This window comes from Bufo gargarizans, chromosome 3 (assembly GCF_014858855.1).
Source record: "Bufo gargarizans isolate SCDJY-AF-19 chromosome 3, ASM1485885v1, whole genome shotgun sequence".
Lineage (NCBI taxonomy): Eukaryota > Metazoa > Chordata > Amphibia > Anura > Bufonidae > Bufo > Bufo gargarizans.
In genome coordinates, this window is record NC_058082.1 from 170962080 (window position 1) to 170982201 (window position 20122).

Below are 20122 nucleotides of genomic sequence, written 5' to 3' on the forward strand. Positions count from 1 at the left end.
CTCTCACCTCCCTTAAATGTGCCTGGAGTTGTGTGGCATTCATCATCTGGTTCTGCAAGGCATTGTTCACAATGAAGCGGTCATCAGTGTGGGATGTGGCCAAAGGACGTCCACTTCTATGCCTTTCTCTGACTCTTCCAGTCTTTCTGTTGCAACCTGCTGATGACACTCTGATTATCTGACTTCCGCCTGAGAACATCCTGCTTGAAGCCTCACAATAGCAAAGTACTGTTGATCAATTGTTAGGTGTCATCTTGGTCTCATGATGTCAAAATGTGAACAGCTTCATTAGGGGGACTGTTCAAATACCAATTCTAATTGAACCAGGAAATTTATTGGGCAATTCATGGATCAAGCACCTGCTGTGAATTTTGCTGTTAAGGTATTTGTTAGAGAACTGCAAGTTGTGCAAAAAGTACTGAACAGTTGGACATGTGCATTCAAAAGTTCAGGAAAGTTCACATTAACTTCACCTGTAAAGGTTAGAAGTGTGTTTGTTTATAGATTCATCCTGAAATTTCACGCACAAGCTAAATATCCCTAACTTTTTTGTGAGTGGTATATGGTGCCATTATCCCTAATTTGAATTATTGCTGTTTATGCTATGCAGTTTCCTTTCATTAGATGGTGAGGTTCATCTCATTCTGCTTTAGGAATACTAGTTACATTGCTGAGTGTAAATGAATAGGAGCAGCGCTGCAGTAACCAGCTCTGGCCACTACACAGAGTATGTAGCTGTTAGTTCCGGTGCCTTTTTCTGCTGATCTCAGTTGTACCCCTGCCCATCTGATGTTGATGAGCTATCCTAAGGATAGGTGATCAATACTTAATTCCCAGAGAACTCCTTTAAACCCCTTTCCTGACCATTGCTGTACATGCACAGTGTTGGTTGAGTCTTTAAAAATGGCACCCATTCGCAGGCGCCTTATAATGCCGATTGGAGACATTTATTCCTTTTAGATGCTGTGGTCAAATGTGACGGCCTTGGAAATGGAAAAATAATGTTATGGCTCCGGGAAAGGGAAGGGAGTTTAAAAAAAAAAAAGGATAATTACCCAGGGACGAAAGGCTTTATACAGTAAATGCGATCAGTTTGTTTCATTAACAATTTTTAGCCAATCTGCATGCTCACCCGATTAATAAAATATGCTGTGAGTTTGATTAGTTTTTTATATCTTACACCTTCCTTTTTCAGTACCATCACCTGGTCAACTTCAGCAGAGGGTACACAGTGTGGGGAACTTCCCAGTGTCTGTGAGGCCGCCTCTGAAAGCTACAGCCTATGTCAGCCCAACCATACAAGGCCATGGTGGCATTCCTCAGTCAACAAGTCTACAGTCTATATCAAGTTCTGGGATTCCTATGCCTAACAAGACTGCAAGTTCATTGCCTATAGCCAGAAGTGGTCTACCAAGACCAGCTTTGTCAAGCGTTGGTGCAAGTAGTATACCAAGGAGTAAAATTGTTAGTCCACGCAGGTAATTGGAGTTTTAAAGTGTAACTGTCATGTTTTCATTGAAAAAATACATTTTTAGCAATTGTTACTGCTGCTGCAGCATTATGCAAGAAGCAATCTTTCGTTTCCTTACATACCACTGTTTTCCTTGAGGTTTTTCCCTTAGTTACGGCTCTTTTAACCCCCACAATATGAGGATCTTCTCAAGATGGCTCCTCTGCCAGTTCTCTGGGGCCAAAACTGCCTTCCCTCACTTCCAATACACACTTGCTGTAGCCAGCAGTTTCCTGACAGCCAATCAGATTGGATTATTGAGAGACACGCCTCCTCACTCTGAAGCAGGCATGCAATGCCCCTCTGTCTTCTGTTTAAACTAAAGGGAAGACAGAAAAGCCCTAGCAATGATCTTTTAAGAGACCAATGGAAAGGGGACATTAATGAAAGCTGTTGTTATAAGGTAATTGCATATGTTTTGGCAATCACTGACAGACTAACTGAGGTGTACATGCCTAGTTCTAATACACTAGCAAATATAAAAAGTATGGCAGTTACACTTTAATGACATTTGACCATGTTACTTGTATTTTACTTTATTCAAGTTTTTCACTTTATTTTCTTAACATTAAAAATAGCCGCACATCCAAAATGGATTTAATTCTGACTAAGCCAGAGAAGAACCGTGTCTTATGATAAGTGACAAAACCATAGAAGATGCTATGTAAAGACATATTAAGGGGAGTTCACATCACCGTTATTTGTCTATTCTTTGAATCTGTCAGAAGAACAGAAAAGTAAAGAAAAAAAACGGATTCTGTCTATCAGTTATGCACATATAGCATCTGTTTGAGCAAATTCTGTATGAGATGGAAATGCCTCAAACTGATGCCAAATGTGCAAAACTGATGGAAAGGATCTATTTTTTTTTCTTAACTTTTCCTGTTCTTCTGATGGAACAGATTAACAGAAAAATAACGATGATGTGAACTCTCCCTTACATGGATTTTTTTAGGCTTGTATACAGAACAAGTGGGCATGTCTAGCACTTCCACTTAACAAAGTACAACAGTTTTTGTAGGAAAATAATGTCCATGTACTATCCACTGTCTTGTTTGCTTACTTTGGATGGGATATAGCATTTGTTTCCTATCATTTGTACTATGGACATCAGCAGTAAGATTAGGGTCACACCACGACTTTAAAAAACAAACCAACAAAAAAAAACCTGTACATTTTTAACAGGTTTCAAATTTCCTATTTAATTTAAATTTTCCATTAAAACAGGATGTAAAGATGCATCTGGCTCCCCTTTTTCTGCCCTACTGAAGAACAGGATACAGTTGGTGCTTAACCCTTTCACGTCTGCAATCTGTATATATACGTGATAGCTGCACATACCCCGTGCAGCTACCACGTATATATACGTTCTGGCAGCTCTTTAATCCAAGCGCTGCAAAGCGCTTGGATTAAAGCTTCTGCCCCTGCCCTGTATGCTGTCACGGACAGCATACAGTGCAGTAATGCCGGCAAGGGACCAATCAGAGTGGCCCCTTGCCGGCAATCGATCCGATTGGTTAGTCTGTGCAGACTAACCAATCGGATCGCGGCAGCATTAAAATGCCGGTTTCAGGCTCTGATCTGCGCTCTGCAGATCAGAGCCTGAAATCGGTAAGGTGTCCTCGTGCCCCCCGATCCTCCAAGCCTTTGGTGTGCCCCTCTGTGGTCCCCCCATCTGTGCCCCGCTGACCTGTGCCACGGAGATCTGTGCCTCCTGCGCAGCTGCGCTGATCTCCTTCCTGCCCTGATGCGGTCCGCCCCCTGCATTCATTTTCTGGCCGCCGGCATCCCCCCCCCCCCAGCGCTGCCCCCGATTCCCCATTCTGTGTGCGATGGCGGCGGCTCCATTCCTGAGCCGCCGCCATCAGCAGAGAGTGTCAGCTCTATGCTGACACTCTCCTGTAACCCCATAGATGCTGCGGTTGCGGCATCCATCGGGTTAACAGAGGGAGGGGGCTCCCCCTCTCCACCATCGGGGCTGCAGCGCTGTGATTGCAGCGCCCGATGGTTGCCATGGCAACCGGACGCTTTGCAAAAGCGTCCGGTTGCCATGGCAAAGGCGTCCAGTGCTGCCACCTACAGGCAGTCTGGAAGTATTATACTTTGCAATGCAAGAGCATTGCAAAGTATAGTACAACTATCAGCCCCACTGGATCTTCAAGGTCCAAGAGGGAACTGATAAAAAAAAGTGAAAATAATAAAAGTAAAAATAAATCAATAAATAAATAAAAATGTAAATAAAAAAAAAAAGACATTGCCTTTTCCTATAAAAAATGAAAAAATAAAATAAAATACACATATTAGGTGTCACCGCGTCCGTAACGACCGTCTCTATAAATATATCACGTGATGGACCCCGTCCGATAAACACCATAAAAATAAATTTAAAAAAAACAGTGCCAAAAAAGCTATTTTTGTCACCTTACATCACAAAAAGTGCAACAGCAAGCGATCAAAAAGGCTTATGACCCCTAAAATAGTATCAATCAAACCATCACTTCGTCCCGCAAAAAATGATACCCTATTTAAGACAATCGCCCAGAAAATAAAAAAGCTATGGCTCTCAGACTATAGAGACACTAAAACATCATTTTTTTGGTTTCAGAAATGCTATTATTGTGTAAAACTTAAATAAATAAGAAAAAGTATACATATTAGGTATTGCCACGTCCGTAACGATCTTCTCTATAAAACTATCACATGACCTAACTCCTCAGATGAACGCTGTGAAAATAAATAAATGAAAACTGTTCCAAAACAGCCAATTTTTGGGTCACCTTGCCCCATAAAGTGTAATAATGAATGATCAAAAAATCCTATGTACCCAAAAATGATACCAATAAAAACCTCAACACTTTCTGCAAAAAACGAGCCCCTGCACAAGACGATCGGCAAAAAAATAAAAAACATATGGCGTTCAGAAAACCAATCCAGCACAATCTGCCTTCCAAAAACCGTATGGCATTCCTTTCCTTCTGCGCCCTGCCGTGTGCCCGTACAGCAGTTTACGACCACATGTGGGGTGTTTCTGTAAACCGCGGAATCAGGGTAATAAATATTGAGTTTTGTTTGGCTGTTAACCCTCAATGTGTTAAAGAAAAAAAATATATAAAATGGAAAATCTGCCAAAAAAGTGAAATTTTAAAATTTCATCTCCATTTTCCTTTAATTCTTGTGGAACGCCTAAAGGGTTAACAAAGTTTGTAAAAATCAGTTTTGAGTAACTTGAGGGGTGTAGTTTCTATAATGGGGTCATTTATGGGGGTTTCCACTATGTAGGCCCCACAAAGTGACTTCAGACCTGAACTGGTCCTTAAAAAGTGGGTTTTGGAAATTTTCTTAAAAATTGTAAGAATTGCTTCTAAACTTCTAAGCCTTCTAAGGTCCTAAAAAAATAAAATGACATTTCCAAAATGATGCCAACATAAAATAGACATATGGGGAATGTTAAGTAATAAATATTTTATTAGGTATGACTTTCTGTTTTAGACGCAGAGAAATGGAAATTTGGAAAATTGTGAATTTTTCCTAATTTTTGGTAAATTTGGGATTTTTTCATAAATAAAGGTGAAATATATTGACTCAAATATATGACTATCATGAAGTACAATGTGTCACGAGAAAACAATCTCAGAATGGCGTGGATAAGTAAAAGTGTTCCAAAGCTATTACCACATAAAGTGACGCATGTCAGATTTGTAAATTTTGACCTGGACATTGGGGCATCAATGACCCTTGGTCATGAAAGGGTTAAAGGGTTTTTCTCACTTCAGTAAGTTGCATTTATACTGTAGAGAAAGTTAATACAAGCCACTTACTAATGTATTGTTATTATCCATATTGCCTCCTTTGCTGGTTGGATTAATTTTTCCATCACATTATACACTACTCGTTTCCATGGTTACAGAACACTCTGCAAACCATAAGTTGTGGTTGTGCTGGCACAATATAGGAAAAAGCACTAGGCTATGTGTGCTCCCATGGTCCCTGCCACCAGAGAGGCTGACACTTTTTCCTATAGTGTGCAAGCACGACCACCACTGATGGATTGCAGGGTGGTCTGTAACCTTGAAAACGAGCAGTGTATAATGTGATGGAAAAATGAATCCAGCCAGCAAAGGAGGCAATATGGACAATCACAATACATTAGTAAGTAGCTTGTATTAACCTACTCTACATGATAAATGCTACTTACTGAAGTGAGACAACCCCTTTAAGGAGTAATTTTTTTTTTTTCTGCAAATTTGGAAACCCTTAACTTATTTTTATGTCATTATAACGGTATAAAGACTTATTTTATGCAGGATAAGTTGTATTTTTTGTTTCATTTTGTATTACATTGTATAAGAATTTTTGCAGACACTAGGTTATATCCTACTAGAGGCAGGGTGTAATAGAGGCCGGAATATGGCAGGCCAGGGGGCCTTTAGAAGGCCACCGGCTGCCATGACAACTACTTGATATGCTATGACTGTTAGTCCACACAGGAAATTGCATTTTGTGTACAAAAGACCAGAACACATTTATACAACAATATAAAATCCACACATCAAATAATAGTTAACACCCTCGCCCATAAAATACAGTATACATTAACATTTCTAGGATAATGATTTGTTATACAGAGAAATCGCCTTAAGTAAAAATGAATTCCTATTTCAATCTGTATTACAACTGAGCTTTAAGTGCCTATTACTGAAGGAAATGTGCTGACTTATTAGGCGCTGGACTATTGGCGTACTGATAGGCTCACTCCATCCCTCTAACTATTCAGATGCCACGGCATCTGAGGGGTTAAGCTGCCGGGATCAGTAATCAGGTGTATAATACATTGGTGCGTTCCTGGCTCCCAAGCCTACACCATCACTACACTTGGCTATGTTATATTATGCTGCTGTGTGGGAAGGGGTTAAGTGTACCTCTTTTACAAATCTTGAAAAGAGAAAAAAAGTCCTTTTCAGCAGGATACAAAATATGGTGTGAACCTTATCTAGAATATCTCCACTGACCACAAGGGATACATATCAGACAACTGAAATTATATTTCATCATCCCTTACCGTGATTCATGCTGCAGAATGCACAGTTTGTACCGTTTAAAGGCCTCTTATTGGGTTAATTATATAAATAACCATTAAAAGCCTATTATGTCTTTCTGCATCACAAACTCTTCCAATAGATAGTTTCTCATTTTACAGATTAGAGCAAATCAATGCTAAATAAACTGTATTTATTACGAATTTAACAAAAACGAATCGTTCAAAGATTTTTGATTGGTTTTGAAGGAATTGCGTAACACTGAATATTGACAGGAAAAACCATGAGCGAGAGACTGAGAATCACACGACACTGGGAGGAGGAAGTGGTAAGGTAGGGCTTGCCCTTATTGGTAGTCAGCCTGGCAGACACCCTGATCAGCCAATCGGGGACGGAATTGAGGAAGGTTCTTTGCTGAGAACATCATAGGACACCATTCTGTATTCAGCGTCTGATCTGGAAGGATGTATTTTGACAGTGTCTGGCAAAAAGCTATAACAGACACAACCAACTAATGTAGTGAGATAGAGAGAGAACAGGGAGATATAATTGGGTATCTTTTAGGGCATTTGATCAGGGAAACCTTTTGAGGGAGTGAGGGACTGGTCACCCATTTGTGTTTTTAATACAGTTGCTGGCTGACAGCTAGTTCTGCATTATAAAACCCCCTGCATAAGAAACCTTTTTTTTTTCCTGTATATGAACAGACAGCTACAAAAAACACATTATTTTATAGGTTTTATTGTCATCAGCACCCCAATAGCATTCCACTGAGCAATCGTGCATTTTTTTTCTTCTAAGATGCATTACAGTGCATATACATGTAGTTATGCATATACAGTGGATATAAAAAAGTCTACACACCCCTGTTAAATGGCAGATTTCTGATGCAAAAAAATTAGACAAAGATAAATAATTTCAGAACTTTTTCCACCTTTTTAATGTGACCTATAAACTGTACAACTCAATTGAAAAAGAAACTGAAATCTTTTAGGTAGAGGGAAGAAAAAATATAAAAATAAAATATGGTTGTATAAGTGAGCACACCCTTAACCCCTTAAGGACTTATGACGTACCGGTACGGCATGTTTCCCCGAGTCCTTAAGGACCCATGACCTACCTGTACGTCATGTGTATTTCCGATCACCAGCGGGCAGTGATCGGAACCCGGTGCCTGCTCAAATCATTGAGCAGGCACCTTGGCTAAATGCGCAGGGGGGTCCCGTGACCCCCAGTGTCGGCAATCGCCGCAAACTGCAGGTCAATTCAGACCTGCGGTTTGCAGTGGCGTGTGGCAGTGCCATCGGGTCCCCAGGCGGCTGTAGGGGGGACCCGATGGCATGGAAGGCAGCGTGATGCCTAAGGAAGGCATTGCGCTGCCTTCCGGGGACGAGAGGTGTGTATGAGTAATACACACAGTATTACTCATACAGCCAATGCATTCCAATACAGAAGTATTGGAATGCATTGTAAAGGATTAGACCCCCAAAAGTTCAAGTCCCAAAGTGGGACAGAAAATGAAGTTTAAAAAAAAGTTTAAAAAATTATGTTTCCCCCCCCCCCCCCCAAAATTAAAAGTTTCAAGTAAAAATAAACAAAAACTTCATTTTCCCCAAATAAAGTAAAAAAAAAAAATTTGTAAAGTTTAGGGGGGAAAAAAAAGTATACATAATGGGTATCACCGCGTCCGTATCGACCCGCTCTATAAACATATAATATGACCTAACCCCTCAGATGAACACCGTAAAAAATAAAAACTGTGCTAAATAAACCATTTTTTTTTTTCACCTTACATCACAAAAAGTACAACCGCAAGCGATCAAAAAGGCGTTTGCCCACCAAAATAGTACCAATCTAACTATCACCTCATCCCGCAAAAAATGAGCCCCTACCTGAGACAATCGCCCAAAAAATTAAAAAACTATGGCTCAGAATATGGAGTCCCTAAAACATCTTTTTTTTTTTGTTTTAAAAAAGCTGTTATTGTGTAAAACTTACATAAATAAAAAAAATATACATATTTGGTATTGCTGCGTTCGTATCGACCGGCTCTATAAAAATATTACATGATCTAACCCCTCAGATAAACACCGTAAAGAATAAATAAAAACTGTGCTAAATAAACCATTTTTTGTCACCTTACATCACAAAAAGTGTAATAGCAAGCGATCAAAAAGTCATATGCACCCCAAAATAGTGCCAATAAAACAGTCATCTCATCCCGCAAAAATCATACCCTACCCAAGGTGATTGCCCAAAAACTGAAAAAATTATGGCTCTTCACTGTGTTCCATGGTAAATCTAATGCCTTAGAAATTCTTTTGTACCCTTCTCCTGACTGATACCTTTTAACAATGAGATCCCTGTGATGCTTTGGAAGCTCTCTTTGGACCAGGGCTTTTGCTGTGGGATGCAACTAAGAAATTTCAGGAAAGACCAACTAGAGCAGCTGAACTTTATTTGGGGTTAATCAGGGGCACTTTAAATGATGGCAGGTGTATGCTGACTCCTATTTACCATGATTTTGAATGTGATTGCTTAATTCTGAACACAGCTACATCCCCAGTTATAAGAGGGTGTGAACACTTATCCAACCACATTATTTTAGTTTTTTTAGTTTTCCTCTCTCCACCTAAAATATTTCAGTTTGTTTTTCAATTGACTGGTACAGTTTATAGGTCACATTAAAGGTGGAAAAAGTTCTGAAATTATTTTTATTTGTCTCCTTTTTTTTATCATGTCATCCAAACGAACAAAGTTGTCCTTACCCAGTGTACAAAAGATCACTTTTGTCAAAATGAACGAGGCATGGATCAGTGAGGATTATCACACACCTCCGGCTAAGGCTGATGAATAGACCCGCCCTTGCTGACGGTGCCCCATCATGCCACTGTCTGTCTGCCAGCCTGCCATCATGTTCCTTACGATATGGCTGGTGCTGCTGCTGCCACTGTCGGCCTGCTTAACATCCTGCTTCATATTGAAAGGCGGCCGCTGCCGCCGCCGGCGCCGCAGCTTACCCTTGTGCATGTATAAATACAGGCAGGTGTTCTGCCCAGTTAAAGGGGTTCTGCACTTTGTTTTAACTGATTATCTATCCTCTGGATAGATCATCAGCTTCTGATCGGCGGGGGTCCGACACCCGGGACCCCCGCCGATCATCTGTTTGAGAAGGCAGCGGCGCGGCCTTCTCTCTGTTTACCGCTGGCCCACTGATGTCACGACTAGTATCAACTAGCGTGGGCTGGGCTACGCTCCATTCAAGTGAACAGAGCTTAGCCCCGCCCACGCTAGTTGATACTAGTCGTGACATCAGTGGGTCGGACCAGAAGCTGATGATTTATCCAGAGGATAGATCATCAGTTAAAACAAAGTGCAGAACCCCTTTAAGGCATAATTTTTGGCCACTGCTTCTCATGACATTAATATGTGTCTTTATAAACAGGGGCAGGGATCTGTCCCATTAGTGCCTTATTCACACAGTCAGTGATTTTTATTAGTAATTTTGAGCCAAAACTAAGTGCGGCTCTAAACAAAGAATAGGTGTTGATCATTCCGTTATACCTTATCTCTGTGTGGTCTCCAATTCTGGTTTTGGAAATCACAGATCAAAACACTGATGTGTGAATAAGGCATCATTTTTGGATGCTTGGTCCCAGCAAGCTACATTTTTTTTTTTTTTACAATAGAACGCTATCTGCCCATGATAAAGGACAATTTTTGGAAGTTTTCTAATATGAAAAATCATAACATATGCAACAGCGCGTGTTTTTAACACCGTCAACCCTTGCGTTTACCCATAGCTATATGTCAGTGTGACTGTGACATTATTTGCTGTTGCAGTCATTGTGTTCAAGAGCTTAAAAGGGGGAAGGCGGTGAGAAAGAGCAAAAATTTTTTTATTTTTTTTAAGAATAATGAAAAGTTACAAAACAAGGTCCTAGGAGACCTCAGTGTGTCATATACAAAATCGGGCAAATTTTAGCAACTTTTGATTCATGTAGAATTGATTCGGACATGAATCATATTTTTTTGAAAAATTCAACAAAGTGGGCACAAAACTAATTTCAAGACGTTTCACTCATCTCTATTACAGATCTTTAAAGTGTAACTGTCTTTTCAAGTGTACATGATTATATGTAATCTGATCCTTTAGTGAGCAGGCAGCCAAGTGAGAATTTGGTGAAGAGGAGGGGAGATGAGTCTGATAAGAGAAGGAAGCATCTTTTTCTCAGGAGATATACTGCAAAATTTTTATATTCTTACTGGGTCCTCTACTTCCTTGTCCCTGGCTTGACACAGGCATCTCCTGCAGTTTCCTTTGTATTGAGCTGCCACCAGTAAACAGAGACCAGCAAGGGCCCAGTTAGAATTGCAATGGCGGCAATGAGGGGAGTAATGCTACTTTTTATTATTATTTTTTTGATCCCATTGGACAACCTCTTTTAAGAGAGAGCTTCAAAGAGATGGACGTGCCTATGGCTCAAAGCGCACAATAGGGTAGTACGTTCAATTTAAGTGGCAATAAAATAATGTACACTTGGAGGCTCACCTTATGTGGTTGTGCTTGTATAGGCACAAGTGTAATGTAGGCTTGTTGTATAGAAGACTGTCCTTTAGGTGTATGCTGCCGCAGGATAAGAAACTTCCAGGAGGGATGTCCACTCCCGTCAGAAAGATGGTTCCAGTAAAGAAGTAAACGTGCTTCAGCGCTTCAACCCCTATTCAGACCGTCTTTCATAAAAAATTGTGTATGCATATAAAACAATGCGTTTCGGGGATTTTAGACCCTCATCAACCTGATGAAGGGGGTTTAAAATCCCCGAAATGCATTGTTCTATATGCATACACAATTTTTTATGAATAAAGAAACTATTTTGATACAAAAGATCATCTGAATAGGGGTTGAAACGCCGAAGCAGGTTTACTCTTTTAAGAGAGACCGTTATGAGTGAAAACTTGCCACTAGTGACCATAAATGGAGTTTGAATTCCCTCAGGGATCATAGCTGAGGTTCCCACATCATCTATTATCATCTCTGAAGGAACTTGGGCTACTTTAACACTCGCTGTAAGCTTTTCCGGCAGGCTGTGCCCATGCATTGTGAATGGAGAGTAATCTGTTCAGGATGTCTTAAGTTCAGTCATTTTGACTGATGAGGCAAAAGATAAAACTGCAGCATGCTACAGTTTTATCTCCGGCCCAAAAAAACTGAAGACTTGCCTGAAAGGCATTCAAAATACCGGAATGCTGGATCCATCCTTCCAGTCTGTGCATGCGCAGACCGAAAAAAGATGAAAAAAATAAATGCCATATCCGTTTTGCCTGATGACACCGGAAAGACGGATCCGGCATTTCAATGCATTTTTCTGACTGAGCAGGCATTTTTAACTCCTTAAGGACACAGCCATATTTCACCTTAAGGACTAGGCCATTTTTTGCAAATCTGACCAGTGTCACTTTAAGTGCTGATAACTTTAAAACGCTTTGACTTATCCAGGCCATTCTGAGAGAGTTTTTTCGTCACATATTGTACTTTATGACACTGGTAAAATGAAGTTTAAAAAAAAAAAAATTATAAAAGAAAAACCAAATTTTCACAAAATTATTTGAAAAATTTCAAAGTTTCAATTTCTTTATTTCTATAATTCATAGTAATACCTCCAAAAATAGTTATTACTTTACATTCCCCATATGTCTACCTCATGTTTGGATAATTTTGGGAATTATATTTTTTGGGGGGATGTTACAAGGCTTAGAAGTTTAGAAGCAAATCTTTATATTTTTCAGAAGTTTTCAAAAACCCAATTTTTAGGGACCAGTTCAGGTCTGAAGTCACTTTGCGAGGCTTACATAAAAGAAACCACCCAAAAATGACCCCATTCTATAAACTACACCTCTCAAGGTATTCAAAACTGATTTTACAAACTTTGTTAACCCTTTAGGTGTTCCACAAGAATTAATGAAAAATAGAGATACAATTTCAAAATTTCACTTTTTTGGCAGATTTTCCATTTTAATAATTTTTTTTCCAGTTACAAAGCAAGGGTTAATAGCCAAACCAAACTTAATATTTATGGCCCTGATTTTGTAGTTTACAGAAACACCCCATAAACCGCTGTACGGGCACACGGCAGGGCGCAGAAAGAAAGGAATGCCATACGGTTTTTGGAAGGCAGGTTTTGCTGGACTTTTTTTTTTACACCATGTCCCATTTGAAGCCCCCCTGATGCACCCCTAGAGTAGAAAATCCCAAAAAGTGACCCCATTTTAGAAACTACGGGATAGGGTGGAAGTTTTGTTGGTACTAGTTTAGGGTACATATGATTTTTGGTTGCTCTATATTTCACTTTTTGTGAGGCAAGGTAACAAGAAAATATTTTATTTACAAAATTCATCTGACAGGTTAGATCATGTGGTATTTTTATAGACCAGGTTGTCCCAGACACGGCGATTACCTAATATGTATACTTTTTTTTAATTTAAGTTTTACACAATGATTTCATTTTTGAAGCAAAGAAAATCATGTTTTAGTGTTTCCATATTCTGAGAGCCATAATTTTTTCAGTTTTTGGGATATTGCCTTGGGTAGGGTATGATTTTTGCAGGATGAGATGACTGTTTTATTGGCACTATTTTGGGGTGCGTGTAACTTTTTGATCGTCTTGCTATTACACTTTTTGTGATGTAAGGTGACAAAAAATGGTTTATTTAGCACAGTTTTTAATTTTAAATATTTTACGATGTTCATCTGAGGGGTTAGGTCATGTGATATTTTTATAGAGCCGGTCGATACGGACGCGGCGATACATAATATGTATACTTTTTTCCTATTATTTATGTAAGTTTTACATAATAACAGCTTTTTAAAAAAAAAAAAATTTAGTGTCTCCATATTCTGAGCCTTTTTTTTTTTTTTTTGGGGGCGATTGTCTCAGGTAGGGGCTCATTTTTTGCGGGATGAGGTGATGGTTAGATTGGTACTATTTTGGTGGGCAAACGCCTTTTTGATCGCTTGCTGTTGTACTTTTTGTGATGTAAGGTGACAAAAAAAATGGTTTATTTAGCACAGTTTTTATTTTTTACGGTGTTCATCTGAGGGGTTAGGTCATATGATATGTTTATAGAGCCGGTCAATACGGACGCGGCGATACCGAATATGTATACTCCCCCCCCCTATTTTTTACCAATTTTTTACCTTTTGTTTTTAACTTTATTTGGGGAAAATGACGTTTTTGTTTTTACTTGAAACTTTTAATTTTTTTGGGGGAAAAAACTTTTTTTTTTCACTTTATTATTTGTCCCACTTTGGGACTTGAACTTTTGGGGGTCTAATCCTTTACAATGCATTCCAATACTTCTGTATTGGAATGCATTGGCTGTATGAGTAATACTATGGGGCTCGTCAGGGGCTGGATCTCAGGCTCGTCAACGGAAGGCAGCGCAATGCCTTCCTTGGGCATCGCACTGCCTGCCATGCCATCGGGTCCCCCCTACAGCCGCATGGGGACCCGATGGCACCACCGCAATAGGTAAAAGCCGCAAACCGCAGGTCTGAATTGACCTGCGGTTTGCGGCGATCTCTGCCATGGGGGGGGGGGGGTCACGGGACCCCCTGCGCATTTAGCCGAAGTGCCTGCTCAATGATTTGAGCAGGCTTCTGCTTCTGATCACCGGCCGCTGGGCAGCGGTGTTCAGAAATACACAGGGCATACAGGTACGCCCTGTGTCCTTAAGTACCAGGACATAAGGGCGTACCTGTACGCCCTGTGCCCTGAAGAGGTTAAGACTGATCAGGATCCTGATCAGTCTTACAAATGCCATCAGTTGGCATGCGTTTTGCCGGATCCGGCAGGCAGTTCCGGCGACGCAACTGCTTGCCGGATCACTCTGCCGCAAGTGTGAAAGTAGCCTTAGACACCACCTACATAAAAATTCTGAAAACCCTTCACCACTGTACAAATTGACCAGAAACTTGTATAGAAAGAAGCCTAGCTCCTTACGTATGATCTAGTAGACATTAGGAACCACTATATAATTAAGGTAGGAATTGCTCCCCTTACCTGCAGACCCCTGCACAAGAGGATGCACATGTACTTTAGTGTGTCCGCCCCAGTTACTGCTCATTTTCATGCTGTTAGTTGTAGTTGTATTGAAACTTTGGCAATTTTAAGAAGCTTTAGTCAAAAATGTATTACATTAAAAATATTCCAAGGGTGCAGACTAGGTGGCAGTGCCTAAATTCCACTCTTTAAACAAGCCTCCAAGATTAGGTCTTTCTCACCATTCAAGACGGTGCTCTGCCTCCAAGCTTTTTTAAATATACAACTAAAGAAAACCAAACAGGTGGCACCCACCAAAAAGTGGTTTTCTTTATTCCAAATTGTCATAAAACATCACCGATGCAGGCATGAGGCCACGCTGAGGAAGCTCTGAGGCGCGAAGCTACCGTCGCCACGAGTCACTTGCCTGTGCTATGTTTGTCTGCCGCATGCCTGCATCAGTGATGTTTTATGATGTTTTGGAATAAAGAAAACCGCTGTTTGGTGAGTGCCACCTACTTGTTTTTCTTTTGTTGTATATTTTAAAAATGTATTGCAGTTCGTAAAAAAGCAAACAAATGTTTAGGTGCCTGGTAGAATCTCTCACCTCTCCTGACGTGTCTGACGTGTTTTTTAGTTAATTTGTTTCTCCCATGAAATAATTGTGGAGCCTCTTGTTATCATTCAGAAAGCAATATGTTCATTCTTGGTGCAGATTATGCATTGAATTTTCTCAGAATTTAAATGGGACACTGCAATCCATGTCATAATCTGCACTAAAAACCACTTAAAATGGAAAGGTGCAATAAAAAACACATAATAGTGGAATTCTAATGTGGACTGCGCTCCTAAATATTCATCATAGTAATGTGGCTATGTAAACATACCCTTAGTGTGAAGGACAGATTTGTTGCAAAAGTTTCTATTTCGCATTCCACTAGGTGGAGTTTGCACAAAACCATGTGTTTGCTGCAGAAAAAAAACACCATTTAGAAGGAACTGATTTTCAGTCACAGAAATTCTGCAATAAATCTATTTGACTACAGTCTTAGGGCTCGTGCACATGAACGTACTGGCTCCGTGCATGTGCTGCGGACTGCAAATAGCGGTCTGCAGACCCACTGACTTGAATGGGTCTGCGATTTGTAAAATATGGCCAAAGATAGAACATGTTCTGTCTTTTTGCGGTGTGGAGGCACGGGCCCGAAAGCCTTCCAATCTGTGCCTCCGCTCTGCAAAAGATATGTGAAGTCCTATCTTCGGTCGTATCTTGCGGATTGCTGACCAATTCAAGCCAATAGGTCCACATTAGCAGCACGGAGTACACACGGCCAGTGGCCATATATTGCGGACATGCCGTTTACGGTCTGCCATACAGGCATGAGCCAGTACCGCTTGTGTGCATGAGCCCTCGAGTATCAAGACCAGAATTATCGTGTAAGTACACCAACTGGAATAAAAAAATAAAAACAGTTGCTTTTTCCATCAGAGATTGATTTCTGAAGGAACACCCAAAACCACAAGAGCCGCAGCAAAAATATTTCTCAGAAATAGGAACCTGTCCAACATGTTCTTGAATCCTGGCTCTTTTGATATGCTTGTCTTATTCCTATGAAAGCATTACCACTAGCTTACCTTTCTTGATATGAAGGTGGTTAGCCACACAGGAATCTTCCAAGACTACAGTATGGTAGTAACAAGAATGTTTGTTTGAGTCTTGACATTGTACTATTTTGAAAGGTTTTCATTTCTCAAATGCTAATTTAAAGGTAATCTGTCACCAGTTTTATGCTGCTTGGTTCTAACAGCTCAAGGAAATGCCAAGGAGTCCTGATATTCATGAGCTTCTGACTTTCTCCACCCCCCACCACTGATTGACAGTTTTTTTCCCACTTGAATTGGCAGCAGGGGGCAGAGAAAGCCAGGATCCCATGAATTTTCAGGACTCATTGGCATGTGTTGGAGCCGTTTAATAAAAGATTTTAACAAAACCGCTCACGTAATTACAGAAAGTGACTTAGCATTTTGCTAAGGGGATCTGTCACTACTTTGTCGCCCTTAGTTAGGACACCATAAACTGCTGACAGATTCCCTTTAAATATTAATATAACACAAAATGAATGCGCAAAGATATGCTCAGCACTGTGATAGCTCCATAAAACAGGAACTTTATTACAGCAGAGGTAAAATACAAGTAAGGGCTCCGTGCCTGTGCTGCGGACCGCATACGGCGTTTCCGCAATACTCTGGTCACCAGCCGTGTGACACTTGAAAGGGTCCGCAAATCTGGAGATGCGGTGCGGAAGCGCGGATCGGAACCCCACAGAAGCACTACGGAGTGCTTCCGTGGTGTGTTTCTGGCCGCGCCTCCGCACTGTAGTGCATGCACTACTTTTTGGTGGTGCGGATCGCCAAGTGAATGTGTCTGCGATCCGCATGCGGCTGCCCCACGGTTGGTGCTCGTGCATTGCGGACTGCAATTTGCAGTCAGCAGCACAGGCACAGAGCCCTTGCGTTCGTGGGCATGAGCCCTAACTCTGACATGTTTCAGGCTACAATAACCCTATCACAGTGCTAGACTTATCATTTGTGCTTTGTTTTGGAGCTCCAACTCGGTCCAAGCCATGCCAGTCTCCAGGTGATTATTTTTTTCATCGGATTCTACTATAGCTGCTGAGAAGTGCTGTTGTCAGCTCCCCGGACAGATCTGTTGTACCAGTTAGGCTACTTTCACACTTGCGTTCAGAGCGGATCCGTCTGGTGTCTGCACAGACGGATCCTCTCCTATAATGCAGACGATGGGATCCGTTCAGAACGGATCCGTCTGCATTATAGTTTAGAAAAAAATTCTAAGTGTGAAAGTTGCTCAGACGGATCCGTCCAGACTTTACATTGAAAGTCAATGGGGACGGATCAGTTTGAAATTGAGCCATATTGTGTCAACTTCAAACGGATCCGTCCCCATTGACTTACATTGTAAGTCTGGACGGATCCGTTTGCCTCCGCACGGCCAGGCGGACACCCGAATGCTGCAAGCAGCGTTCAGGTGTCCGCCTGCTGAGCGGAGCGGTGGACAAACGGTGTCAGACTGATGCATTCTAAGCGGATCCGCATCCACTCAGAATGCACTGGGGCAGTACGGATGCGTTCGGGGCCACTTGTGAGCCTCTTCAAACGGAACTCACAAGCGGAGCCCCGAACGCTAGTGTGAAAGTCGCCTAAAATAGATGTCAGAATAGTATGCAGGTCTTCTGTAAACAAAACTGGCATATTGTCTGAGAACATACGATTACCACCATTGCTTGGAATCTGACATCAGTTTTCAGACATTTCTCAGTGACCCATCCAGACTCTGAAGTTTACAAAATACGCCACAATTCTGGCATAATATATGCTCAAAAAAATGTCATAGATGCTGTGCTACACACAGTGTTTTAGACACTTTCATGTGGTGCTGTGTGCCAAAACGTGTTCCAGAATGTTGTAATGTTTTGGTATAAACTAAGTCAACAAATAAGTGGTTAAAGGTGTATTAGATTTATCAGCCAGCGTCGGCCACTGTGATAAATTTGACATATTAGTCTAGCGGGGTAGATTTATCAAACTGGTGTAAAGGGAAATCTGCTTAGTTGCCCACAGCAGCCAACCAAATTCCACCTTTCATTTTTCAGAGCTACTTTAAAAAATGAAAGGTAGAATCTGATTAGTTGCTGTGGCCTTTACACCAGTTTGATAATTCTTGCCCAGTGTGTTATAGGAAGTGATACAAAATAGCAATATTAATGGCAGGTATGTCAGTTTTATATTAGGAACCTTTTTATAAAGATTTCTACCAATTCATATACCAGTATTATTAGTTTTTTTTCTTCCATCTACTGCTTTTTATCTGCCATTCTTATTTTTCAGTTTTATTCAGCCTCCGAAGACACTTTCATCACTGAGTACTCTACGAGACGGAAATTGGAGAGACGGCTGCTACTAAGCTGTTACGACTACGGATCTTATGAGTAATGTGTATCCCAGCTGGCTGGGAAGAAGACACATACCTACGACACTGTTCTTGATATTTTAATATTTGTAACATATATGTGTTTTGTGGGCGTGCTATCAAAGACTACATGGCTCCTTTAACATGTGCTGTGGACTCATATACTTTTCACAACAATAACTGTATTTATTAACAACATGTATAATGTGTGGAACGAATGCAGAATGCATCAGCAAATAATGATTCACCACTTTTTTTTTAATTTTTTTTACTTTTTGTATCTTTCAACTTATTAATGCACTTAGCCTGTTTTTGTACACCGAAGTAAGCACTGCAATACTGGTTACCACAGCCTGCGGGGAAAACTCATCGAATGATTACTCACCTCTCAAGACGCTGCTTCACTTTTGTGCCATAAAGTAGTGTTAAATACATTTTTACCACATTGTATAGTATGGGATTTATCAGTAACATGCATAACGTGTTTTTGTTGCAAAGCACAAGGGTCAAGAAGAAGAGTCACTGTAATGTTCTACAAACCACCATTACTGCTGTATGTCTTGTTCCTTTTTTATGTTTCATGTTAATTTATTATTATTTAATAATTTCTGATTAATATCGGAATTACTCTGCAGCACTACTGCAACGGGGAGTGGGCTTTTCGTAGATACACAACAGTTTTACTTACCGTCAAAATACTGAAATCAAATGTCTCAATGGACATAAGACATAAAAAATTTTGATAGACGTTTTACAAAATTGAATTGCACTAATGCTTTAATAAGTCAGTATGATTTCATAGCTGACAAATGTATACTGCAGTTTTGGAATGTTTCAGTAATAAAGAATATTTTTGAGCATTTGTCTTTTTTGTATGTTCACATGATTGAGGCTTAGTTAAATAATACCGTTTAGCTTATATTAAAAGCTACAGAAATATTTGTATCTCCTTTTAAACAATGTAATCTTCATAGCACTATATTAGATAATCTGATTTTCACTTTTTTTTTTTTTTTTTTTTAATCAATCATGACATAACCCCTCTAACCCTTAGGCCCCTTTCACACGGGCGAGATTTCCACGCGGGTGCAATGCGTGAGGTGAACGCATTGCACCCGCACTGAATCCAGACCCATTCATTTTTTATGGGGCTGTGCACATGAGCGGTGATTTTTCACGCATCACTAGTGCATTGCGTGAAAATCGCAGCATGCTCCTCTTTGTGTGTTTTTCACGTAATGCAGGCCCCATAGAAATTAATGGGGTTGCGTGAAAATCGCAAGCAAGTGTGGATGCGGTGCGATTTTCACGCATGGTTGCTAGGTGACGATCGGGATGGGGACCCGATCATTATTATTTTCCCTTATAACATGGTTATAAGGGAAAATAATAGCATTCTGAATATAGAATGCTTTAACTGTCCTTAATCCACTTGTTCGCGCAGCTGGCATCTCTTCTGTCTTCATCTGTGAGGAAAAGTACCTTTGATGACATCACTACGTTAATCACATGATCCATCACCATGGTGATGGATCATGTGAATGAC

At 40.5% G+C, this 20122-nt stretch overlaps 1 protein-coding gene across 3 annotated transcripts in view; it reads left to right on the forward strand.

Annotated features, from left to right (window-relative positions):
* SLAIN1 (SLAIN motif family member 1) overlaps positions 1 to 18570 on the forward strand; it is a 75369-nt gene extending 56799 nt beyond the window's left edge. For all 3 annotated transcript variants that reach the window (XM_044287954.1, XM_044287955.1, XM_044287956.1), the window contains 2 exons: positions 1196 to 1478; positions 18495 to 18570. In XM_044287954.1, the coding sequence (XP_044143889.1) occupies positions 1196 to 1478; positions 18495 to 18570 (359 nt within the window). The remainder of the gene's footprint in view (positions 1 to 1195; positions 1479 to 18494) is intronic.
* The last annotated feature ends 1552 nt before the right edge of the window (positions 18571 to 20122 follow it).